The sequence below is a fragment of the Leopardus geoffroyi genome, chromosome C3 (genome assembly GCF_018350155.1).
Source record: "Leopardus geoffroyi isolate Oge1 chromosome C3, O.geoffroyi_Oge1_pat1.0, whole genome shotgun sequence".
Classification (NCBI taxonomy): domain Eukaryota; kingdom Metazoa; phylum Chordata; class Mammalia; order Carnivora; family Felidae; genus Leopardus; species Leopardus geoffroyi.
Genome location: NC_059338.1, coordinates 102,298,680 through 102,325,680, shown reverse-complemented (window position 1 = coordinate 102,325,680; position 27,001 = coordinate 102,298,680). Strand labels below are relative to the sequence as shown.

Sequence of the window (27,001 nt, the reverse complement as noted above, 5' to 3'; positions counted from 1 at the left end):
AGAGAAAGCAGTTTATCTCTTTCTGTCCAAACTGGACAAATAATTTTGTTTCTTGGAGTGAGTTAAACTTCTCTCTTAAGAGTTGGTAATGATAATAAAATAAAAACAATGAGAAAACACTTACTGAATGCTTTCTTGTGCCAGGCGGTGTGCTTACCACTAATAATTACACTATAAGGTAGTTAGTATTATTATCTCCGTTTTACAAATAAGGTGATTTAGGTTTCAAGAGGGCAGTGCTACTTGGCCAATGAATGGCAAAGTAGGGATTTGAGCTTGGGTGGTTGATTTCCAGAGCTCAAAGTTTAAACCACAATGTTGTCCTGATAGTCTAACCACAGTATGGCAGATAGCAAACATTTCTTCCTGTATCCGTGCCCTACATGAGGCGACTTTTCAGCTTCTCCACATCAGTTAAATCTGGGGGCACCTGGGTGATTCACTCAGTTGAGCATCCGACTCTTGCTTTCCGTTCAGGCCATGATCCCAGGGTTGGGGTCTGCACTAAGCATGGAGATTGCTTGGGATTCTCTCTTTCCCTCCCTCCCCCTCTCTTGCTCCCCCTCTGCCCCTATCCCTGGCCCACCCGCATGCACATGTGCTTTCTCTCTATCAAACAAACAAACAAACAAACAAAACTGTGAGGTCCGTTTCCCCTTCCCTTGAATTTGAGAAGACCTTATGACTTGGCTTCAGTGAACAGAAGTGACTGTGCAAGTTCAGAGGCTAACCTGCAAGAACCTTCACATGCTTCCACTCATGACCTCTCTCCGGACACCATGCTAACCTGCTGGAGGGTGAGAGAATAGGGTCTGGGCCTGCGTCATTGCAGTCGTCCCAGACACAGGCACGGGGATGTGAGAGAGTACAGAAACGATAAGCAAAACCACGTTGCAGATGAGAGGGGGAAGCCACTGAGGCAAAATGAGACCGGCTAGAATTATTGACCCACAGAGTCATGAGTTAAGTAAGTGGTTGTTTTTAGCCAGTACATTTCAAGGTGGTTTGTTTTATAGTAACACCCGATTGATACATCAAAGGAGTTCTCTAACAGAACAACAATAACAACAACAAATTAATAAACACTGTATTAAAGACTCTACTCTGTATGTTCATATATAGCAAACTAAAAAAAAAAAATGTAACATATTCTGAAATCAGTCTCCCATTCCTCCTGAGGAACTGGTAAGCATCTATAGTTTGTATGGCCAGAACATACGTGGGATTTTCTTCCTGGATCTTACAGTGATCTCATCTTCTCTTGGGGTCTGCCTGCCTTACTGCTTGCTTTTGTACTTCTGTGAGAACCTGGAGAATAGTCTTTACTTATTACTATAAGGATACCTGTTGCTTCTGGCTTTCTAACAGAACTGCTGAGTTGACTCAGAAACATGTAAATTAGAAGTTTACTTACTAGAATTTGACTGACTTTTCAGTCAAGAAGATACGCTGTGATATTCATTTCTGCTTTGCTTATTAATATACATCAAACTGCATTTTAAAAAGTATCTGATGATATCTATTCAAATCCCGCACATGGATGTTTATAGTAGTTTTATTCATAATTGCCAAAACTTGGGGGCAACCAAAATGCCCTTTTGTAGGTGAGTGGATAAGTTAACAGTGGTACATCCAGGCCATGGAATATTATTAAGCACTAAAAAAAATAAGCTGTCAAGCCATAGAAGGTCGTGGAGGAAACTTTAATGCATATCACTAAGTGAAAGGAGCCAATTTGAAAAGGCTGCATGCTGAAGGCTGCGTTCTGGAAAAGACAGAACTATGAGGACAGTAAAAATTCATTGGCTGCTAGAGGTTAAGGGGGAGGGAAGGATGACTAGGCAGGCACAGAGGATTTTTAGGGCAGTGAAACTATTCTATCTGATACTGTTAATGACGGGTAGATGTCATTATGCATTTTTCCAAACACAGAGAATGTACACCACCACGAGTAAACCTTCATGTAATCTATGGACTTTGGGTAATAATGACGTGTCAGTGTAGGTTTATCAACTGTAACAAATGTACCACTCTGGTGGGGGGATGTTGACAGTGGAGGAAACTAAGTGTTTATGAGGTTGAGAGGGTATATGGAAACTGTATTTTCTGCTCAGTTTTGCTGTGGATCAGAAATTGCTCCAAAAAATAGTCTGTTAAAAAAAAGTATCTGAAGACAATGGTTTATATAATGAACTAAATTCTTCCCTTTCTCTCTTTGTGGAAACATTTCAGAATTGTTCAAGTATATTAATATGATATACGTATACATCTGTGACGTGACAAGGTTATACCTCTTTGAAACAGATGCAATCTTGGGCAGTTTAATTCACTGTCAATGCAGTAATACTGGTATTTGTCTAAAAGGTGAGCTATTTCTTCTTTGGATAGGAATAATTTTTGCCAAGGGGCATGAAAATTAAGCATGCATTACTAACCCGTTTCCAGTACCTAACTTATTAGAACTTCTATTTGATTACTGCCCACTTAAAATCAATATACATGAAACGTGTCCATTTTAATGAGCAGAGAGCCTACTACAAGAAACAAGAAAGATTTATCAAAGTATTTCTTAATTTGAAGGGACATTGGAGGTCATCAGCTAATTGAACACCTTCATTTTATAGGCATTGGTACTGAAACTTCCAAAAGTTAGACGACTCCCCAAGATTACATAGCTACTTAGAGATTTAGGTGCTATCACTGTTTATTATGTTGTTATACCATCTTTCAACATTGTAAAGTGTCCAGAACACATTATGGTGAAGAAAGGAGAATACGGCAGAGCAACTGTGCCTGTGTGATTTGGGGAATTGATTGCCTCAGAAATGGCTAGTTTGGACCCTCAATGTTCTCAATTTTTGATATCTCTAGTTAAATTTACTCATGGGAAAGGGAGTTATTTTGGTCTTCTGAACAAATTCTTGCTCACCCTTGACTCAGCTCAACTCAAGCACAGTTGTTTGGGATGCTTTCACTAATGTCCCAGGTACCATTAACAATGTTGCCACTATACCTGGTACTACACATCAGTGATAGCCATGGTTCTCAACCAAGGGATGGATTTACCTCTCAGGGGACATGTGGCAAATGTCTGGAGACACTTTTGATTGACAGGACATGAAGTTGCTACTAATACCTAGTGCGTAGAGACCAGTGATGTTACTAAACATCCTGTAATGCACAAGACAGCCCCTCCACAACAAGGAATTATCTGGCCACAATGTCAGTAGTATTGCTCTTGAGAAACCTTGAATTACAGCATTGTCTTAGGTGTTTGACAACACCGGAGATGGTTCTTTTCTCTGGGATAGACTTACTTTTAGTCCTTTTATTTATTTTTTTAAGTTTATTTATGTATTTTGAAAGAGATAGCACACTCGCAGGGGAGGGGCAGAGAGAGGGAGAGAGAGAGAATCCCAAGCAGGCTCCACGCTGTCAGCTCAGAGCCCAACTTGAGGCTTGATCTCACAAACTGTGAGATCATGACCTGAGCCGAAATCAAGAGTCAGATGCTTAACTGACCAAGCCACCAAGGTGCCTTTAATCCTTTTAAAATAAACAATAGGTCATATGGTGTTTGTCTTTTTATGATTGACTTATTTCTCTTAGCATAATATACTCTAGCTCCATGCATGCCATTGCAAATGGTAAGATTTCATTCTTTATATGGCTGAATAATATTCAGTTTTGTGTGTGTGTGTGCGCACGCGTGTGTGTATCCATTCATCAATCAATGGATACTTGGGCTCTTTCCATCATTTGGCTATTGTTGACAGTGCTGCTATAAACATCAGGGTATATGTATCCCTTCAAGTCAGTAATTTGTATCTTTTGTGTAAATAGTAGTGCAATTGCTGGATCATAAAGCAGTTCTATTTTTAGCTTAGTTCTATTTTGAGGAAACTTCATACTGTTTTCCAGAGTGGTTGCGCCAGTTTGCACTACTACCAACAGTGTAAGAGGTTGGAATTTAAGAAATGAAATAGATGAACATGGAAGGAAAAAAGAGAAAGTCAAACCGTAAAGCAGATTCTTAACTATAGAGAACAAACTGAGGGTTGCTGGAGAGGAGGTGGTTAGGGGGATGGGTTAAATAGGGGATGGGCATTAAGGAGGGCACTTGTTGTGATGAGCACTCAAGGTTATATGTAAGTGATGAATCACTAAATTCTACTCCTGAAACTAATATGATACTATATGTTAACAGGGATTTAAATAAAAACTAGAAACTTTAATTATTAATTAATTAATTAAAAAGAAATAAGCAATAAAATGACCATTTCAAGACATCAAGATATGTAATAATTCATTGTTAGTTTTTACTACCCTTTCAATTTTTTAAATCTAAAAGTATATTCAATCATATCCAAATATGGCTCACATAAATATCAGTTCCTTGTTGGTAAGACTTTTCCTCCTCCTCCTCCTTCTCCTCCTCCTCCTCCTCCTTCTCCTCCTCCTCCTCCTCCTCCCCCCCTCCTCCTCCCCTTCCTCCACCTCCTCCTCCTCCCCTTCTTCCACCTCCTCCTCTTCCTCGTCGTCGTCCTCCTCCTCCTCCTCCTCCTCCTCCCCTTGTTCCTCCTTCTCCTGTTCTGGGCCCCCTCTTCTGGAAGGTTTTGGATACACAGGGTTTTTCTTACTGCTTCAAGGAGAGAGATTAAGCCATAGTTCTGTTCCTTTATCTTCTCTCTTGGAGTAGAATATAGGGCTCTGATCAGAGAAAATTACTATTATCTCACTGTTGGCAAGTTCAGTGGACAGATCCTTCTCTGTTCTTTAATGACAGTTTTAGTCCAGCAACTTAATTTTACATATTTTTCAATTTTTGCTGTTCTCTGGGCAGGGAACACACAGGTGTCAGTAAGCCTTGTTTGAGAAAAACAGATGGCACTTAAAATAGGATAATCCCATTAGCTTTCTGGAAGAAAGCTAATTTCTTCTGTGGTCAGGTGTTTGTGCAGGCCGATGGGGGAGCAGTAAGAGCCAGTTGGCCTATCGAGAGGGATTTAACCAAGAGATCATACAGGAAAAGATTCTGTCACTGGAATGGTATTTATCGTGTGATATTTTATTTCCTCCTCTAGACTATGAACCTCTTGAGCTTTTCTCTCCAGTGCCTGGTATGCTTCAAGCATACAATAATGCTTATATTCTGGCTACACAGGGAGCGGGGGAAATGATCATATATCACTTTTCCCTATGATTATTAGCTTTTCCAGAATCACTTCTGGGAATCAATTTCACAAAAGCAGAGAAATTAGGAGCATGATGGGCTTTTGTCAAAAAAAAATAAAAGAAAGGTGATTTTACTATTGAACACAACAAAAATTATTTATTTATTTATTTATTTATTTATTTATTTATTTATTTATTTATTTATATTTGGTATAGCTACTTTTTCGTGTCCATAACTGTTTAATTCTTAGGAAATGATTATACAGTTTGGCCTGAGAAGGAATGATTAAAATTCAGAAAACAATTTCTTTGTTTCATCTTCTATAAGAAATACTTGACTTTTAAATGTACTCAGTACACAAAGCCAATGGAATTGTAAAACTAATGAACCAGAATTTGTGACACTTAGAGTAACTTTAAGTAAAGCTCAGAGGAATTACATTCATGAAAATTAATCCACAACTTCCTGAAAATATTTAAGAATATTTGTGATTCACTCACTAGCTTTATATAGCAAGATGATACAGTTGCACTCTATGAAGGATTTAGTTACAGTTGGGCTTAATGATAGAAAAACAATTAGATAGGCTTTCTTTTCTTATATAAAATAACTTATATAAAAAAACTAAACTCTTTAAAATGAGTTTAGTGAATTAGATTTTTTTAAATATACTTCTTAATACCACTCCTTTCTCAAAGGGTCATCTTACAAATGTTTTGCCTTGGAGAGTTATAGGGGAAGGTCTCATGTTAGTAGCAAAGTGAAGAGTTTCTTCTTTGATTTATTGGGATTGATTTTTTTTTTTTAAATACCTATCTGAGCTACACGCACACACACACACACACGCACGCACACACGAACTTTTTAAAAACCACTGATAAAATGTCAATCCCAAAACTGGTGATGAGTATATAATTTCCTATTTTTTCAGTAATAATCTAAGGTCTAGATGACTGAAAAAGTCTTGAGTTTGTATTTGTACTTGGTCTTATTTCTAGAGGGAAAAGAATAAAATGTAACTTTTGACTGAATTATGGTTTTGATACTCTAAACATCTGTTCAGCTTTGATATTCCATTTGTCAGTGAAGAGAACTTGTCAAAGAAGAGAACTGAATTGATTTAGCTTGGAAGCGAAGGATCCTGTTACTTTCTTGCTTTTCTAATCAAATCCAATGATTATTAAGTTTCTTTTGTATGTGGAGTATGGTAGATGTTGGCTCTTAGTGATATCCCTAGAAGAAAGATGTGACTCTTTATTCAATAAATCAATTCATTAGCACAAAATCAATCTAGAGTCTTCTTTCAAAAAGAGCCTGAGCCTTCCAAAGGGTCCTTGGCCTCCTGAACACTGAATTAATTTTAAGGTAATTCCTGAAAATGAGTGCTGAGCCAAGTGAAGTCACGACAGTTTATAAACATAGCAAAAAGATAGTCAAAGCCTCTAACTTGAAAACCTAAGATGTGGGTGAACTAACATAGGGTGTAGCTCAAAAAAAATCTTTATATGGATGACTGATTGGTATAAGCAAAAGAAGAGTGATGGAGTGTGTATAACAACCAACTCTATAGTGAAAGTCTCAGGGGTGCCTGGGTGGCTCAGTCCGTTAAGCGTCCAACTTTTGCTCAGGTCATGATTTCGCGGTTCGTGGGTTCAAGTCCCATGTCAGACTGTGTGTTGACAGCTCAGAGCCTGGAGCCTGCTTCAAATTCTCTCTCTCTACCCTTCTCCCGCTCATGCTGTGTCTCTCTGTGTCAAAAATAAATAAACATTAAAAAATGAAAAATAAATAAATAAAATGAATGTCTCAGAGAAAACAGCAATAATTTCTAATGACTCTCTGTTGTACTAGCCCCTAAGCTTCTCAGGATTTATCTGCTTCTCTTGCATCTGTAGCTTCCAGAAATGATTGTATGATTATATGTGTCTTCTAAAAATTATTCATTTGTTCAGATATACTTATTCATCTACTTCTTCACTCATTTATTCATTTAACAAATTGTTATTGAGTACCTCCATGTATTAGATACTACGTTAGATGCTGGGATTATAACACCAAATAAGACCTGTACTGTTTCTGCCCATGTACAATTAATTACAAAAATAAGTATTTAATTGTATTTGTAATTAAGTGTTAGGAAGGAAAAGTATCTTATGAGATGGGAATGATTTATAGGGAAATTTGATCTAGTGTACAGAAGAGAGATTTCTTTATGAAAATGGTACTTAAGCTGAAACCTGCATGTGGGCAAACTTCCTAGGTTGGGGAAGTGCTAATGTCTTCAAGGATGATACAGAGTGAGGGAAGAGAGTGGAGTGGTACGAGGCAAGGCAAGATCATGCACACTACTTTAGGCCAGGTTAAACACGTGGATTTTTATCAAGGGGGTATCTGCTATGTACTATATTGTGAAGGCACAAAAGTGTGAAAGACATATCTCATTCATTCAAGAAGCCCTTGGTGTCATAAGGGAGACATACAAATTATGCTTTCTTTCCCATATGAACTTTCTGCAAGAGAGGGTTCCTTACTCTCCATTTTATCCCCTGTCCCTAATGCAGATTTGTGCTCAGTAGTACATATATGTTGTTTGCATGCTTTTTGTAAATATTCATAATGCAATAGTAAGACTTTGCTTATCCAGGGGTCCTTGATTTCTGTACAACTCTTTGAATCTTAGAACTATGGCCTTTTAGCGTCTGGAGAGTTTAAGGCTTCAGGCCACATCTACCTTTGATCCTTTATGATTAAAATACATCATCTTATGCATGGTGACACCCAAGTGGCCCGGTCACGTACAGGACAGCAAAGGTGCTGGACTGTAAAAGCACTGAGCATATAATGTATTACTGTAGCATCATAGGAATCAAACACTTTGCAGTTAAACTGCTTAGGACCTAGTCACGAATCTGCTACTCACCAGCTCTGTGATGTTTTACTTTTCTTACCCTCAGTTTCTCAGCAATAAAATGGAGAGAAAAGCAGGGCCTGCTTGACAAGGATTATTTTGAGGATTGAATGTGAAAATGCATATAAAATTCATATTGTATTTTCAATAATTATTAATATTAAACACTCAAAAGTGTTATGTGGTTTTTTTTTTTATTATTATTGCTATTAAGTAATTCTCACAATTCTTGTGAGCTACTAGTAATTCAAGCATTTGAGCCTAGATTTTTTTTCTGACAGCGTTCACTCTTGACTGTATCAGACTGTCCCAGGCTTTTTGTGTCTCTCAGGAAATTTCCTCAGCCATAGCCAGTGGCATAAAAATCAGTCCTAAGAATGCCCGATAGGCAACCTGTCCTTCAAATGCTAGGATGGGGAAAATGTGGCCCTGAGACAGAAGGTGAGCTGCATCTCATCTCTCAGACTGAGCCGTATATATGAAAGCTTTTAAAGTCAAACCTTGGAAACTATCACCAGACTTCTTTAAAATTACCACCATACATAACAGTGTGAAGCTTTCAGCATCAAGAACCAAACAGACCTTTGGGCTGTGAGCAATTCCTACATAAATTTTTTTTTAATGTTTATTTATTTTTGAAGGAGAGAGAGAGAGCGCAAGCCGGGGAGGGGCAGAGAGAGAGAGAGAGAGAGAGAGAGAGGGATACCCAGAATCTGAAATAGGTTCCCGGCTCTGAGCTGTCAGTACAGAGCCCGACATGGGGCTTGAACTCAGGAACTGTGAGATCATGACCTGAGCCAAAGCCGAATGTCCAACTGACTGAGCCACCCAGGCACCCCCCCCCCCACATAAATGTTTTTATTCGTTTCCATAATCTAATTTATTTTGGCTTGGAAAATTCCTGAACAAATATAATCATTTTTCAAGGTGAAGTACACAGGGAGTCAAGAACTTTTAGATCCAAAACTGTGACCTGGAATAGAATTATGTTAAGAATTAAGTCAGGCAATGTGAGCCTCTATTTTTATTGGTTAGCTGAGCAAATACATACAATTCATGTATGTATTTGGGGTGATTTTTCCTTTCTTTTGGTTTTTTTCTATATTTTCCAAAAGTTTTATAATAAATATGTATCCTTTATGTAATCAGATAAATTATTTTCCTTTTAAAAAGATACATATTTCATTGCAGGATAATGATGTGTACATTTCTTGTATATTCTTATTTGTTTTTATTTCCCATAAAGGGAACACTCATGTTATAGAAATTTAGTAATAGATGATAACTTGCTATTCTAAAAGCTATTGTTGGTAAATACTATATGAGTTTTCATTGCTTGCCAGGGAATCCATTTGGTTGTCTATAACTGACTTAGAACATTTTTTGGCAAATAACCAAAGAAAAGTTTGTTTTAAACAAAGCTCAGCTTTGCTTCATTTAAAGCTTTTAAAAATATATGCATTATTTTTCTAGAGTTGTTACTAATCTGCCATATTCATCATATACAAAGCCTGTTTTTAGTATATTCATTCTATGACAATATCCGGTTTTGTCTTTCACTTTGATCTAACACTGCTTTTGAATAGATGGTCATTTGATATTGGGCCAAAACATGTATTCAGTGCACATGCAGGTACCAGACCCTAAGAATTCTAGTGTAGTCTCCATGCACTCCTCTCAAAATTAACTAACCCTTCCAATACTTCCTGTGATTTATTAATGTATGCACTAATATTTTTAGAAAGACATCAGTCTGTCAAGCTTAAGACTCTAATATCTTCAGAATTGTAAGGTAGCCTAGATATAGTTAGTGGTCATTAAGCATAATTATAAACTGAGTAAGTGCTAATCAAGACAGATTTTTAGTAAAACTGAAATGCATTTTAACAGGTTGGTTAAGGGTCAATAATTAAATTTTATTTTAACTCCATGCTATGTGGAAAATAGTCTTTATTGGATGTTTTCTAGTGTTTAAAGCAGACCCAGTTCTCAGTGTATATAGTAGTTAGTATATTGTAAATAACAAAATAGGGTTAAAATACAGCTAGTGCTAGATCTACTTTTAATTGAATATCTTACAATAATTTTGTCATTTGTACTGCAGTGTCCTTTTTTTCCTTCTTAACCAATAATAATTTTTAGTCCTAATAAGGAGCTAAGAAGCCATGGTAAATTTCGGAGTTTGATGAACTAATTTATGGTATGTGGGATTTTTCTTTTTGGCATTGATTTTTCTGTGTTTGGTTTGTAAATGTGCTGTCAGTGATTTATCACTGATGAAAGGACAAATATTTCCTAAGTGACAAGTCCTAAGAGATCATGTGTGACTCCCAGGTGACACAGTTGGAATGTTTTATGTTGTATGTAATTCAAAGAGAGAAGAGACCATGTTGAACTGGAGAAGTTAGGGAAAGGGAAGCCAGTGTATATTGATTTCCTATCATGTGCCAGACACTATGACACGATCATTACATTGTGATCTCATTTAACATACTCAAGGTCATCAGCAAAGAGAAAAAAAATTAGAATTCAGAATTAAATCTATGTCACTCAAACTTGATATTTTTCTCCCTCATACCACTTTAAATTCTTTAATAGGGTATTTTTGAGATACATCAAGAAAGCTTGGTAATTCTAGTCACATAGAGAGATGGTAATCTAGGAGGTCATCATGAGAACATGGCCACCTGTTGACCCCTGAGCTGGGCCCTGGGCAGTTGGAAGCTCCTCAGCCCCTCACCTGTTCTTGGAATGTGCATTCCACTTACCTTCCCAATGCTAGAAGCTTCCCCAAGGGTACAGCTTTGAGATAGTAATGTGTTGCTCAGACCATCTGTACAGTATATGTGACTGAACCCAGTTAATGCCTCTTATAAACCTTTTTTTAAAGATTCTGGTGTGCAGGTGCAGAGATCTACTCATCTTGCAGCTGCTCAAGACAAGCCTGAAATGTAAGTTACCTTGTTTATTACATCTACCACCTACCAGTCTGGAGTGACCTGCCTTTCTTCAGGCTCTCCCTGACCTCTGTATGCGGAGGCCGATTTCACATTTTACCTGGGAAGCTCCTGATGTGGCAAACCAATGGATGGGTGGGAATGGGGTGTTAAAAATGGGAAGCAGAAAGAACATTCTGCTCAGAACCACATGAGTAAAGGGTGGCTATCAGAAAGGGTGTTCGAGAAACACGAAGTAGTTCAGTTTGATCAGATCACAACAGCCTTTGGAGGAGTGGTGAGAATACAGAACAGAGAGGAAGTTTAGAAACATATTGTAAAGGACTTTTAAATGCCAAGATAAGGAGTATGGACTTAATTAGGAAAACAGCAGGGAGCCACTGAAGGTTTTGTGTAGAGGAGCAATATGATTACAGCTGACAGCAGTCTTAATAAGGCTTAATAAATAGTACAGTTTATAACCTTAGGCCAACTGCTGAGCAGAAGCCAAAAGCTGTGCTGCAGAATTAGCAAACCAATTACCATGAGGAATGATGGCCTGGATTTCATCTGAGTCATCCTTTATAACAGAGTAGAAACTCCTGGAAATGTAAACAAATATCTGAAGTGACAGGTGACATGTCTTCTCAGACCTGATTTCCTTTATTGGACTCAACAGTGACTGTTAAAATGCCTTAACAGTATCATAATTTGTCACCATTTTAAAAACCTCTCTTCTTTGTATATATTCAGTGCGTTTTTATGGTTTTTCAGTAGGCCTAAAACCTATTGCTATCTGTCTCATTCCTTGTAATAAGACTTCACCATCCTTTATTGGTATTAACATACTTTGCCAAAAGGGGAGATATCATTAAGTTATCTGCAGTTTGACTTAATAGCTGATGTTGACTGCAAGACAGCATTCAAATTTCAGTTCTAGTAACCAAGATTTTTTTTTTTAATTTAGAGAGTAGGATACATAAGAACCTATATCTTTTAATTATTTTAAGAAATGTGTGAGTGTGTGTGTGATCACCCATATGCGTGCTTATGTGCAAGCATGCGGGGGCAAGAGAGAGAGAAGATATGTATATGTGTATATAGAAGAAGGGATAGATATTTATCATATTGCTTTCTTCCTGGAACAGTCCGGGTGAACAAAAAAATATTGTGTAATTAAGTTTCTTACAAAATGCATTCTCTTGATATATTCTGGTAATTCGTTCTATTCTCACTTTACCACTTCCATAGTCAGAAATTTTTTCTCCCTTGTTAGAATTCCAGTATCATTTTGGATTTAGGTAATTTTACTTATTATCTGATGTAAGTTTGTTTGCCTTTCCCCCTAAGTAGATTGTATGTCCCTGGAGGACATGTTTATACATGTGTAGTGTGGCACCTGGCTCAACGTGTTACCTTCAAATAGCTGTTCCGTAGCTCCGAAGTTTTCCTTTTTTAGAACAATCTTGCTTGAGTTTTTGTTCACTCAACAGATTATGAGAAACTCCTAAATATTTTTCCACGTAAACAGAATGTGGGTCCCTCTCTTAAAAAGCTTATAGACAAATAGCCAGATAATTACAATATAACCTGTAAGTGTTGTGATTGCTCTAGGTATAGGAGGGAGGCAACTTCAGGGTTAGAGAATGCCTTGTTAGAGGAGATCACCTTTTATCTGAGTCATAATACATTTAAAAAAGGAAAAACGTAAAGATGAAAAAGCGGGAGAGATGGTTATAACAATATAAATGGGCCTGGGTATAAGTGAGAATGGTGACATCAGATTGCTGCTAAGTCAGTATGAACACCAAGAGGACTGGTAATGGATAAAGCTGGAGCAGATCCTGAAGGTGTTTTTGTTAACACACAAAATCAGGTGTCACTAAGATTTATTTGTTGTGATTTAAAGCTACAATTGAAAATTAATTGGATGCTAAATTCTTGACCAGGAGGCCAATTACTGTGGCTCCCCATTGCCATTTCTTTGAAGGAAGAAAAGGTTGTTTCGTTAAAAATGGTGGTTTTTTCATTTTAGACTTTATAGGCACTTTTGGAATACATATGGAATTAGGGTCCTAGTATCTATTTAAGAAGGATAATCAGAGTACCTGCTTTTAAGGTTATAGATTTTCAATGAGTTAATGCAAACAAGGTGATTACCATAGTGCATGGCAAGCATAGGGCCCAGTGCATTGAAGATTGCACAAAGGATGGTGGGAATGCATAAATTTGACCAGCGCTCCTTTGCAGTCTCCTCCTTCTGGTCTGCTATTTTTTAAGTAATGTTTACACCTTGGGACAAAGTGCTACTTACTTACCTACTTCTTATCTCCAGATTTAAACCAAAAGTAGCAGCTTTTGAAGATTTTATTCTACTGAGTGACTTAGCCATTTGATGCTGGTGAGACTTAGTAGGGGCCTTACTCAGGATTTAACAAGTTTTCTCTTAAAAAATGTTCACTAACATTGCAAAGAAACCAGATTGATGCATATGAAGGGAGAGTGTTATAAAAAGACTTACAGGACTATTAGACATCACATAGATTTTTTGTGTGCCAAATAAATCATTTTTCATGTTTTATACTTAATATGTGTATTTTGAACTGTCGAATTTCACTTCTGCCTTATCTCAGCTGTGTGACTGAATCTGAAAAATGGCAATAGTAGTCTCTACATCATAAGAACATTGGAGGATTATAATAATTTACACTATGTACCTAACATGGTGGCTGTCATGTATTAAGTATTCCATTGATGTTAGCATTTGGAACTCTGCTGTTATGCAAATATGACAGGATTGTGCAAATAATCCAAATAATTGGGCCAGAGTGAATGCACACTTCTTTTGTGTATATGTGTGTATGTGTGTGTCTATATATTTTTTAACTATGTTTTTTTATCAATTTGAAATAAATATTTTTATTACACAAGAAAATACAAGTGATATCTTTAGGAGTGGATGATGTAAGTTTTTAAATATCACACTTCTTACAATTGTAGATGTATCACTCAGATCTGAGTAAGATTGATTACAGTATATTATGTATAGTCCTGTTCTCAGGAACTAATTATTTCCCACCTTACACACTGGGCCTGAGGAAATTCATTCATTTCAAGCATGATCAGAAAACACCTAATAGTCTAAGTAAATTTCATATGTGTCTTAAGGCCAATAAGCTCATTTATCAAAATTTCTGTTCTTAAATCTACAAATTTGGGATTTTGTAACCTTTAATTTAATTTTATCTTGTAAATGAACTCAATATGTACAACATTTGTATAAAAATAAGATATACATGATTCATTTGAAAGTATACGAATATGCTTATCTACTGTCACCATTTTTAATATATTTAATGTTCTTCTCTATCTTATAGTGTCTGTCATTTCCTGGCCCTTCGTTCACAACAAAATGTCTGGTCCTTTGAAATGGTGCCAAAGTTTCTTTCTGTTGATGGTGCTTTGTTTTTTGGAATGATTTAAGAAAGATATTAGAGTAGTGGAGGTTAGTAAAATAGTGTTTATCCTTGCTTTGGAGCAGAATGCAGTAGCCATAGAAAACCATCCTGTTAACCTACTTATTTTTGCAAGAGGAATAAATGTCTACAACAACTAGAAAAAAAAATAGGATGTAAAATAGCATGTACTTATGTAGGCTGATAGGTAGATGTGATTTTAAATGTATATACAGATATGTACATATATGTATATGAATTGTGTGTGTATATCCACAAAGATATCTACACGAGTCACCCAGATGTTGACAGTGGTTATCTGTGGGTAATGGGATTCATAGTCATTGTTTTACTTCATACTCTTTTGTATAATAAAAAAAAAAAAAACACTTTATAATGAACATGTAATATATTAGTCCTCAGAACATAAATCCTTTTTAATTTTGGAAAAATGCTGATACACAAAACTCACAACCATTAAAAATACAGCACCATTATCAGGAAAATGTAATAAGTAAAATATTCCACTCCTATATTTGTCACCAAAGACACTGCTGCCTCCATTGACATTGGTTGCATTTATCTATCACATGGTTGCAGCTGACATTTTGGGAAAGGGAAGCACAGAAGCTTTGTGAGGAATGGTGAACTATGACTTCAGTCATTCTGAATGCTCTGGATGAGAAAATGTATCTTATCCTGACCAAGCATCTCCCTTCATCAGAACTCACGTTGACTGTAAAGGATGTGCCCATTCAGTCATCTAACATACTGTGGGGCAGGTGCATTGCAGGCCGTTGCTTATCCTCTATTTGCACATAGAGAACTTCGAAGAGCCAAGTGGTGTATTGATTGGCTTGATCGATGTCACATGGTGAGTCTGTCTGAAGAGATCCAAGAACATCTCAGTCCCTGGAGTCTGGATCCGGTCAATAGCCTGTTGGCTCGAAAGCTAAATAGATGACTGATGAGCTCATTATATGGCGAGAGGCATGGGGAGCTGGAATCCATGGGGCCTGTGAGGAGACTTGTTCTTCTACATCATGTCCCACTCCCTTTGTGGGGCTGCAGCGGGACAGCCTGTGGTGCAGCTCTGCTGTCTGTCTGGATTGCTGCATTGTTGGAGGACAGCTTCTTAGCCACCCTCTTGTTCTTTGTTTCTTATTTGGGAAGTAATTCGATGGATTTTATAAATAATCTAGACTTTTTATTTGTTAGTCCCACTGCAATAGTCTGATCTGAAAGATTAATTTCATTTTATGGAATTAGACATAACTCAAAACACTGGAAATCAGAATGAAAATCAGACCTTATACTAAGCTCTTTTTTTTTTTCCAGAAAGAATACAACTCATCTGGATAAGCATGTACATAGTGTTCCAATCTTCTTCTTCTTTTTTTTTTTAACATTTATTTTTGAAAGACACAGAGCGCAAGTGGGGGAGGGGCAGAGAGAGAGGGAGACAGAATCCGAAGCAGGCTCCAGGTTCTGAGCTGTCAGCACAGAGCCCAACACAGGGTTTGAACCCACGAACCTTGAGATCATGACCTGAAGCTGAAGCTGTACCTTAACCGACTGAGCCACCCAGATGCCCTTCCAAGGTTAAAGGGTTAAAAGTGAGCTCTCAGAACATCAGCAGCCTATGATATTTTAACTCTCTGGGGTGGAAAAGAAGGAAAGCATTTTTACGTGAAGGGGGGGAAATCACTTGTGTTTAAAAAATACCTTTAAATATGAATGTATATGAATTTAGCAGAATGATCTAAGGGGAAAGGAAAAATATATATGGTAGCATTAAGAGAGGAATTTTATATATAAGAAAGCCATACTGAAGCAAATTTGACAGTTTTAAATTGCTTTCCTTTTGAAGATATAACACATTGTAAAATTGATTCTGAAATAGAGGTCATATATCTTTATTTGTTAATTTGTAAAATTTATGTTTTAACATTTATCTGTACTCTCTAAGGGCATGAAGAATATATCTTTCTTGTAAGGTTCCTTATATCTGAGAAATGTAGCATTCCTCACTGGTTTACTAATAGATCATTTTACTTTAAGCTTAGTTCCAATAAAGAAGTTATTTCAGAGTTTATGTAAACAAGTAAATTAGCTGCAATTTAAAATCACTATAAACCATTAATATGTGGAAACTCTTATAAAATCACTTACTCCTAAATCTTTATGCTCATTAAAATAATTATGTTTACTGGTATTTGGTAGTAAAAATGGTATATGTATATAGCTTAAAGTATTTTAGTAAGATACCACACCATAACTGGTGTGGCCAGTGAAGGTATTAATATTTGAAAAGTGTTCTCAAGTCAAAGAGACTGTGCTCTATTTTCCCAATACAACTGTTCTATAAACTAAGCATGCATTAAAAAAAAGAAATCACTATAGAGTCACTACATTAATTTTTCCGTTTACTTTAATGGAATACTAGTAATTTTTAAAAATACTTAAAATCTTATCAGATTCAGAAGAGAAGCAGGATACTTAGCCAATGAATTGGTTTTTATTTCTGAATAGATGACCCATCCTGAAAGCCCACACTATGAGAAACTCTTCCTAAATAAGAAAATTACCATATGTAAACAGAAGCAAGATCAGTGGTCTCTGAACTTTTTTGAGGGTACATACCAATCAATAAAATATGTGCCTCTGATACATATGTATGTATACATTAACATATATGTGAATTATAATAACATTCTATACCTGATAAAACATATCCCCAAAATAGTTATTAACATAAATAGAATTTTTAGCATCTTTCATAATACCATTTCCAAATAGATGATTTTTTGAACACCAGATATACCCTGCCTCCCTCAAACGTACCACTGTGGAAAATTTGAGTATAAAATTCTGATTCTCCATAGACCTCTTAAAATAGTTCTGAGTTGTATACTTGGAAGTTAAAATTGGAAAACTCAGACTTTTTTACCTAGTTGCAAGTATATTAGTTATATATCCCCAAAATAATAAGATGTAACCATCTACCCCAAAACACAGTAGTTTAAAACAGTAAGCCTTTAATTATTTACATGTCTATAGATCAGCTGGATGGTTCTGGGCTCAGCTGGGCTCACTCTGTCTATGGTTAGTTGCAGGTGGGGAGGCAGTTTTGCTGATCTTGGATGGGTTCTGTCACATGGCTAGCTATGTACTGGTGTAGAATTGCCTCAGCTGGGACATCTGGTCTCCCTTCTACATGCTCATCTGTTACATTCCTTTGAAAGGTTAGACTGAGTAAGTTCTCACCATGATCTTAGAAAAACAAGATTGGAAGCATAAATGACCAAATGCTTTTCATGCCTTTTCTTTTATCAAGTTTGCATCCATCTGTTTGGGCAAAACAAAGGTAGTCACTGGACTGAGCTCAACGTCAGATTGGGAGGGGAACCCAAATTTAAACAGTAAAATGCATGGGTATGAGAGGCCAGTAATGGGGACCATTAATGCAATCAGTCTATAGCATCCAGAAAGTCTCTTTTCCATGAAATATATACAAATAGACTGATAATTTCCAGATAGCTATAACAGCAGCCAGCCAGTTATACCCTGGTGTTCTGATTATTTAGGGTGGTTCCTGGCCATGAAGGCTATAGATTTTTTTGTTTGTTTGTTTGTTTTTGTAGTTTAGCTTATTGGAAATTTAAGTTAAATGTTAAAATTGTATTCCCAGAGGGTTTTGTCATCACTGACTTAGACTGTCTGGGCTCCAGGAATGCAATAAAGGTGAAATTGTGACTGTCATAATCATGCATTCATTGTTCCACATGTAGATACTGCTGACTAATTCTGCACAAAACACTGCAGTAGAGAAAGTAAGTCTCCTTTCATGGAGCATTGGTCTAAATCAAAGAAGAAATGCAATAAAATTCTATAATTTAAGTTAGAAATTGATAATTCTGGAAAGAAGACACAGTATTCTATGTCCTGTAGTATATTTCATGCACATACATTATGTAAAGAAAAGTACCCCCAAAGTGGGGGGAAAAAGAACCCCTCTCTTCAAAAACAAAAAAAGATTCCAAATGATCATTTTGTATCTATTTTTGAGGTTACTTATAAATATCCCAGATTCTGTGTTACCATCTTAGAAAAAATATTTGCTCTTTTAAAGTATCAGAAAATACCAGAAAGAGTAATAGTAGTAACATCTTCATCCTCAGTCACGTTGTATAATTTTCTGTATTTTCTACACATATTGATTCAAATAAAGAGCTGAAGGACTATTCAGAGCACATGTTCATCCTTATAGCATTAACTACCATTTCTAAACTACTCATTTTATGCCATTTTAGAGCATTCGTGCTGTACTCAGGAGTCTGTAGCTAAATACATTGCCCCAGATTTACAGATTAAAAGCGATTTAGAAAGGCTAAGTAACTTTCCCAAGCTCACACTTATAGAGTCAGAACTTGAATCCATTTCTCTTTGACACCAGACTCTATGCTGTCTTAAACATTACACTGTATTGTACTTATTATTCCATAGATTTTTGAATATTGTATACTCCTTTTCAAAGACGAATGATCTGAACAGTGCATACAAAGGAATTTGAAATGGTCCTTGGTATTGGCCAAGAAGGACTGTTGGCTGGCCGGCATAAATTTCCTGCATTTCCCTAGGGTTCTAGATGCCTCTGACTCCCAGAGCTCAAGAACATTAATGCTGTAGTTGACCCAGCCATGACTGTGTTTTCACTGAGCTACCTTCTCATTATTATTTGCTCCCACAACAATCAATAGTGTCTGGCCCCATGGGAGTTTGATTTATTATAATTGATTAAATTTGCATCTAGTTAAATAAAAATTAACCAAGAAAAATTTTTCAAGGGTTTCCTTGGCTTTTATCACTGTACCCTTAGTCTTTCAAAACTATATATGTTCCCCTCAAAGTGCATTTGATATATACCCTCAGATTTAAGATCTATTTTAAAATGTAACTGTCATATATCCTTTTGACTGTCCTTATTTTATCAGTAAGGTAACCTCAGGTGTTCAGTTTTGGAACTGCCATTTAAATTAAGTGATTGGGCTCTATGTAAGGAGCTATTTATAAATTTCTGGAACTATAGCTTATATTCTAGAAGTAGTTTGAGAGAAGAAGTTGGCTAAAGTCTGGCAGGTGAATTAGCTATTTCCAAGATGTTGTTAAGTTTACTTTCTAAGCTTCTGTTACGCTAATTTAACTGTGCCAGAACAGTTGTTTAATTAGTGGAATTCTGCCATTATTAAAGCAAAACTAGATTTTAAAAAGTAGAAGAAACGTTGGCTAGTGTTGGTTTATGCATGTGGGCAGCACTTTTTAAAAGTTTATTTTCTTATTGAGAGAGAGAGAGAGAGAGAAAGAGAGAGAAAGAGAGAGAATCCCAAGCAGGCTCCACAGTCAGCACAGAGCCTGATGCTGACTGTGACTGGGCTCTGTCTCCGGGCTAGAAGATCATGAACTGAGCTGAAATCAAGAGTGTGTCGCTTAACAAACTCAGCCACCTGAGTGCCCCTGTGGACAGCATTTTTAACCATAGAAGATGATAAAATGAAAAGCCATACGTTTTTTAAGTAGCTTGCTGCTTTCTCTGAGAGATGAATCCTACCCTCTTTTTCCTCAAGAGCCTGTATCTATAGAAAAATAATTCCATCATACTGCCTTCAATAATTATAGGGAAAAGGTGAAATCCCCTAATCTTTATCAAGCAGTTTTTCAGTAAGGTAATTATTTCTTTCTTGGCAAAAACTAATCTTAATCCTTTGTAGAAAAATTAGAAAATGCACGTAAACAAAAGGGAGAATACTGGAATTACCTATAATTCAGTCATCCAAGTAAATCTTTAACTTTTAATGTCACTTTCCTAAGACTTTTCTGTATATTTAACGGATTCATACTGTTGTGATTTGTCATTTGCTTTTTTCCTACTAAAATATATACCGTAAATATTTCCATGTCATGAAATATTCTTCAATAACATTATTTTATTTTTTTTAATATTTTTTAATGTTTATTTATTTTTTGAGAGAGAGAGAGACAGAGTGTGAGCAGGGGAGAGAGAGAGAGAGAGAGAGAGAGAGAGAGAGAATCCTAAGCAGACTCTAGGCTCTGAGCTGTCAGCATAGAGCCCAATGTGGGAGATCATGACCTGAGAAGAAGTTGGACACTTAACTGAGTGAGCCACCTACGCACCCTTTCAATAACATTTTAATGGCTACCTAAGAAGGTAAACATTCTACTAAATATTCCATTATGTACGTAATCCAGTTCTCTTTGTCACACTCAGATTGTTTTTTAATTTTTCACTATGAGGATAACAGTACAGTAAGCATACATCTAATAGAATCTTCCAACATTCAAAATTATTTCTCTGGCATAAATTCATAATAGTGGAAATGATGACCTGGGTGTGTGTAAAATTAGAAGTCTCTGATGGATTTTGTCAAATTGTCCTTTTTTAAGTCTTTACCCCCCACTGGCAGTTTTATGAGCTATAAATTTCCTTGGACTCTATCACTGATTACTGTAATTTAATTGTTTTCTCCATCTGATGAATTTTTTAGTGATGTCTTAATTTATTCATATTTCTTGTTATTAGTGAGAAGGACTTTTTTCTAATGCATTTTAGTATTTGTGTTTTTTTTCCGTTTGAAAATATAGGTATTTCTTTAAACCATCTCCAAGATTGTTATCCATTATAGCCTAATCTGAACTGACATTTCCTTCATCATTGATCAAAAAAAAAAAAAAAAAACCAAAAACTTGAAGACTAATATGAGATTAACCATGAAAACTTAGTACTGCAATTCACTCAGATTTGTAGGTATTTGGCATATTTTTAGCTTAGATGAGTTAGTTTTTAGTATTACTTTTTTTTTTTGTTACAGTCTTATAAAGAACATTATTATTTGTCTGTTTAAATGCGTTTTGTGGGGCGCCTGGGTGGCGCAGTCGGTTAAGCGTCCGACTTCAGCCAGGTCACGATCTTGCGGTCCGGGAGTTCGAGCCCCGCGTCGGGCTCTGGGCTGATGGCTCAGAGCCTGGAGCCTGTTTCCGATTCTGTGTCTCCCTCTCTCTCTGCCCCTCCCCCGTTCATGCTCTGTCTCTCTCTGTCCCAAAAATAAATAAACGTTGAAAAAAAAAAAATTTTTAAATGCGTTTTGTGAAAGTATTAGATTTACCACTGAAAAGCAACGATCCAAAAAATTAAAAAGAAGTAAAGGTATGAGTAAGTCCCCATCCCCCTAATTTCTGGCTTATGTCTATAGGAACATGATCAACTTAAGAGAATATAGTGATTACCAGTGAAGACCCTGGAGACAGATTGTGTGGGTGTGAATTTGAGCTTCGCTGCTTACTCAGATGTGTGACTTTGGGCACCTTTTTAAAACTCTTTGTGCCTTAATCTCTTTATGACCTTAGCATCATAATAGTGCCCGTCGCAGAGTTTGTGAGGAGTAAATGAAAGCATATGGAACATTACTTACAATGTTGCCTAGCTTGTAGTAAATAATAAATATTAGATACAGTTGTAATCAGCGTTTTAAAGTGACTTACAGGTAAATAAGTAAATGAAAATTGGCATTACTATACTACATCAGGAAATTTGTCAGAAATATTTCTGAAGTTTTCATATCCCCCCCTCTTTTGCTACAACTAAGTAAAAACTGTTAAGAAATTGCCTCATCAGTTATTTCTTCCCATCAACTTTAATTCTGTGATATGCTTCCACTTTTGGTAGACTGAAGTATGACTGTGTTCATTGACACCTAGAGACTTCAGGACACAGATTCCCAGAAGACTTCAGCCACCAAGCTCAGGCTGTGGGTGATGTGGGTCTCGGATTCAGCTCTCATTCTGGATAAATTTTTAAGAAAATAAAAGAAACTTGTATATCCTGAAAAGGCTAGATGGTGGAAACATCACTGTATATTGAAGTCAATTGCTTTAACTTGGCAGCTGCTGTTATTGTGACATGACTATGGCTGTTTTTCGTTTCCTCCTGATATATTAGAATAGGAATATTAATTTCCTTAATTCTCCTATTATCTGCAAGGAGTGTACTTGATTATTTGGAGCTATGTGAAGAAAAGTTTCTGACAGATTAATCTAATCCTCAAAGAAAGTATGAGAAATCTCTTGGATAAAAGGCTAGTGATAAGTCAATGCATGATATCTCAAAATGGAATAAGCAATCAGATACCTGGGGGCATATGGTCTTAGTGGGGGGACAGGGACTAGAATGTTTCTTCCCTTAGCTTAGTGATGAAAATATTAGCATCTGTAGCATTTACAGTACATTTGGCTGCAAATAAAATTATCTCCAGTGCTGTTTAAATAGAAACTTCTGTGAGGATGGAAATGTTCTATAATTGCACTGTTGCATACTGAGCAACCAGATTTGTTATCTTATTTAATCTTAATTAATTTAAAATTTGAAGTCACATGTGGGTAGTGGTAATCATATTGGACAGCATGATTACTTAAAGAAGTATGAGGTCTATTTTTCTCAAGAAGAAATCTGGAACTAGGAAGTACAGGTATACTGTGGGTGCTTAAAGATATTATTAAGGCAATGAGCTCTTTCTCAGTGTCCTTTCTCAGCAGCCCTAAGGTTTAACTTTCATCCTCTGGGTCACAAGATAGTATACCCCAAAGCATCTAGTCTATATTCAACTTAAGAAAGAGGTTGGGTAAATCAGTTAGGGCCTTACCTTAAGAGTCTCTCCTGTGTCCATTCCAAAAGACGTCCACCTACCTCTCCTTGGCCAGGACTTGTCACATGTCCAACCTTGCCTGCAAGAGAGGCTGGGTGTCCAAGTATTTCTCTTACTAACTTCTGTTATAGAGAAAGCAAAAGAAAGACAAGGTTGGAATGGATCTGGAGTATACTGGCCTATGTTTTTGCCATAACAGACATTTAATTAATTATCCTATGGAATTCCATAATCACAGGCCTGGAATAGTCAGTATCTTTTTCAAAGATCTCGGTGATAAATTATAGATGACACTAGACTTAAGCTTTAAGACTGTTTAGTATTATATAGAACATAGGACTAGGACTTTGATGTATTGGGATGATAGAGAATATTGCATTTTAAATGAAAAAAAATTTTTAATGCTTATTTATTTCTGAGAGAGAGAGCATGAGTGGGGGAGGAGTAGAGAGAGAGGGAGACACAGAATCCAAAGCAAGGTCCAGGCTCTGAGCTGTCAGTGCAGAGCCCGATGTGGGGCTCGAACCGTGAGATCATGACCTGAGCCGAAGCCGGAGGTTTAACCAACTGAGCCACCCAAGGCGCCCCGAGAATATTGCATTTTAGAAAAACTAATGTCTGACTAATGTGAGTGAAGTTTGAAGTGTTAAAAACAACTTTGTTACTTAGTAAATAAAGATATTACAGTTAGAAATTCAAAACCAAATGCCAGCATATATAAGCATTTCATGGTTATGGGATGCATGGTTGGCAAGGTTGGGTGTAACACATGGTCATCCTGGAGACTTTCCCCTACAAACATTAGTATTTATCTTCTCAACCATGAGCAAACATTTAAAACCTCCTTTTACAGAACAGGAGCCTGAGGCTTGGAGCAGTTAAGGTACTTGTCCAAAACTTCATATCCATGGGGTGGTAGAGTCAGGATTCAGATCCCAAGTTGTCCACAGAAGGAAGAAGCCAGAGCTGTGCAGTCACTTAGCCCGGGGCTCGCAGTCTGGTTCCTCTGTTTACCGTATGATCTTGCAGAGATCCATATCTGCTCATGTTTGTTTCCTTGCTGGAAATTCCTTAACAGTGACTGGCCTATTAGATAAAATTGGTCCCCAGTACCTCACTCCCCACCCGGTATTCCCCAGTGGGGGAGGGGAGGATACCTGCCCAACACAATGAGCTCCTCAATAGTTAAGAATTTCTTCTAATTACCTTTGGATCCCAGCAGGGCATCTGTCAGGTAGTAGACCCTGAAGAAATAAAATAATTATTTTAGCAATCTATGACAGAAATCAATAAATCTCCCATTTTGGGGAGGACCATTAGACTACATATACATATATATACATGCACATACATACATATGTGTATGTATATATATATATATATTTTTTTTTTTTTTCTCCTCTTTTGGGCATGGTTGAGTGTTTCCGAGACTGCTTTGGGTTTCTCAGTTTTGCTAAGAAAATATGATTGTGAAGGGTAGGTAAATTTGTGAATGTACTCCAGTATTTTATTCGGTTTTTTAAGGCTTATTCATGTTCAATGTAAATATTTTCCAGTAGTTTCTGTAATAATTTCTCTCTTTGAAGTGACAGTTATAGAGATTTATGTTCACTTAAAATGGAAACTAAGAATAGAAGGATTTCTGTAGCCTATTCTTTGTGTGTGTGGATAGAACTTTAGTGCTTTCATTTACATAATAGGCTGGTATCTTTTATCCTCTCTAAGTACTTTTCCTGAAGTCATAATCCCTTTTAAAATGAATGTATTTTTCAGACATCCAAAGGCCCGTTGCAAAGAGTTGAAAGGAACTTCATGTGTTATATAAGCCAATGGACCAGTTTAGTTTGCCTAGTCTTAAAAGAGAACCAATAGGATGAAATTAGCATTTAAAAAATACAGTTGTATCTAGCACAGATGGGAATGAAAGTTATGTTTATCCCATACTTTCTTCAGATGTAGAATTGTGCTCTTTACCTATCTGACTTCATTTCAGAGCTAAGTGAAGGAACATTCGTTACTGTGTTCAAAATAGCTTGGTTTTAACAGCTGCTTCAGGAAGAAAACTTTATTGATTTTATAATTCTAAGAATCAAGACTTCACTTGCCTATCTCTTTCCTCTTCTCAACACCTGCTGGGTGTAAAATGATACTCTACCTTTTCCACAAGAAAAAGCTGCCGCTTACTTTATAGAAGTCATAGAACTTTGAGAACTAAGACCGATGCACAGAGTTTGGAGTATCTTCGATCTGGCATTTCAGCTTATCTTCCCATCATGGCCTTCCAAATTCTGGAAAAAATAATAGAGCCTTCTTATGAATATCCCAGTCTTCCAGTACCAGCAGACTTCGAGGATTTCCAGGAGCCCCCACATTTCAGATGAAGATGGTTTGGAAGACTTTGTTAGTTTCTGGCAAGGGTACAGGGACAAACCATTTTCGTAATCCTGTTAGCTACTAGTCAGTTTCCATACGTTGTTATTCCTATAACTCTTTCAAGTAAATATTATTGCTCCATTTTACGGATTCAATTAATGCATCTCTGAATCATTAGGTAATTTGCTGTGGTAGATTAAATTCCTTCTGTTCCTCCCATTGAGAGGTGAAGTTGAGAGCTTTTCCTTGACTTGGGCTGGCCTTAGTGGGTTGTTTGACCAATAGGATATGGCAGAAGTGATGGTCTAGGAATACTGAGGTTAGATCATACAGATCATTGCAGCTTCTGTCCAAAACTCCAGGGACACTGATTCTTGGACACCTGAGATGATAGAAGTCTAACTATCCTGAGGCCACCGCACTCTGAGGAAACGCAAAATATGCTAAACGAACTACAGCTGTTTCAGGCCCCAGCATTTAGAGCCATCCCAGCTGAAATTCCAGCGTCAAGAGGTAGAGATGAGCCATCCCCACTGTGCCCAGTCCAATTTCCCGGTTTGAAGAATCATGAGACTTCATAATAAGAATGATCTGGACATGATGGTGATGAGGATACATTGTTTTTTAAGCCAGAGCGGATAACTGGAGCACTTGCCAACTTCTAACCCAGGGTTTCTGCTCTTAATCTCCTTGTATCTATCAGCTCCCCGTGTTCCTGTGATGCTTTATTAAATTTATGATTTATAACCACAAATATATAGCTGAATGTTAGATTTCTCTTATAAGAGAACTAAACTAAAACCAATTTTGAATAACTCCGCCATCATGCTTCATTTTTCTTCCTATCCCCCAATCCAAAATGGCATTATATTATGTATGTTTCGTCACTGCCTCCTTGCCCAGAATATAGACTCGATGAGGACTTCATAGCTTCCACAGCACCTGTACCAGTGTCTGGCATGAGTAGGATTATATCCTCTGCAGAGGATATAATTCTTCTATAATATGAAAAGCAGAGTATTACAAAGATAATAAAATAAACATTTGGGTGTCCGAAGCCCAGAATTAACACATGTTAATCTTGTACCATGTTGACATCAACAGTTTTTTTTTCTTTTTCAAGAAATAAATATTGGAAAGTCTAATCTGCCTATATATTCTTATTCCCCTTTCTCCTGTCTCAGAGGCAATGCTATCTGTATTCAACATGTGTATTCTTCTCTTTTTACTACATAAAACATTATGTACAGAAAATGTCTGTGTAGCTTTGCCTCCAAAATAAAGCATATCATAGTTCCATTGCTTTTCACCTGATTTTGCTACTTCCCTAGTCCAGTGCCTGCCATCTTTTCTGCTTGTTCCTTGCTTTCTTACAGTATCACCCCATCACTGCCATCTCTTCTCCCCCCTACCAGCCAGATAAATCCTTCATTTCT

The 27,001-nt window shown here is 36.8% G+C and overlaps 1 protein-coding gene across 5 annotated transcripts in view; it reads left to right on the top strand.

The window, feature by feature from the left end:
* OXR1 (oxidation resistance 1) overlaps nucleotides 1-27,001 on the top strand; it is a 456,115-nt gene that overhangs the window by 121,650 nt on the left and 307,464 nt on the right. Inside the window, exon 1 of one of the 5 annotated variants that reach the window (XM_045453912.1) lies at nucleotides 11,019-11,035. The exons of the other annotated variants lie outside the window; for them this stretch is intronic. Within the exon in view, the coding sequence (XP_045309868.1) occupies nucleotides 11,034-11,035 (2 nt within the window). The 5' untranslated portion in view covers nucleotides 11,019-11,033. Of the gene's footprint in view, nucleotides 1-11,018; nucleotides 11,036-27,001 lie in introns of those variants that run through there. 5 annotated transcript variants of the gene reach the window in all.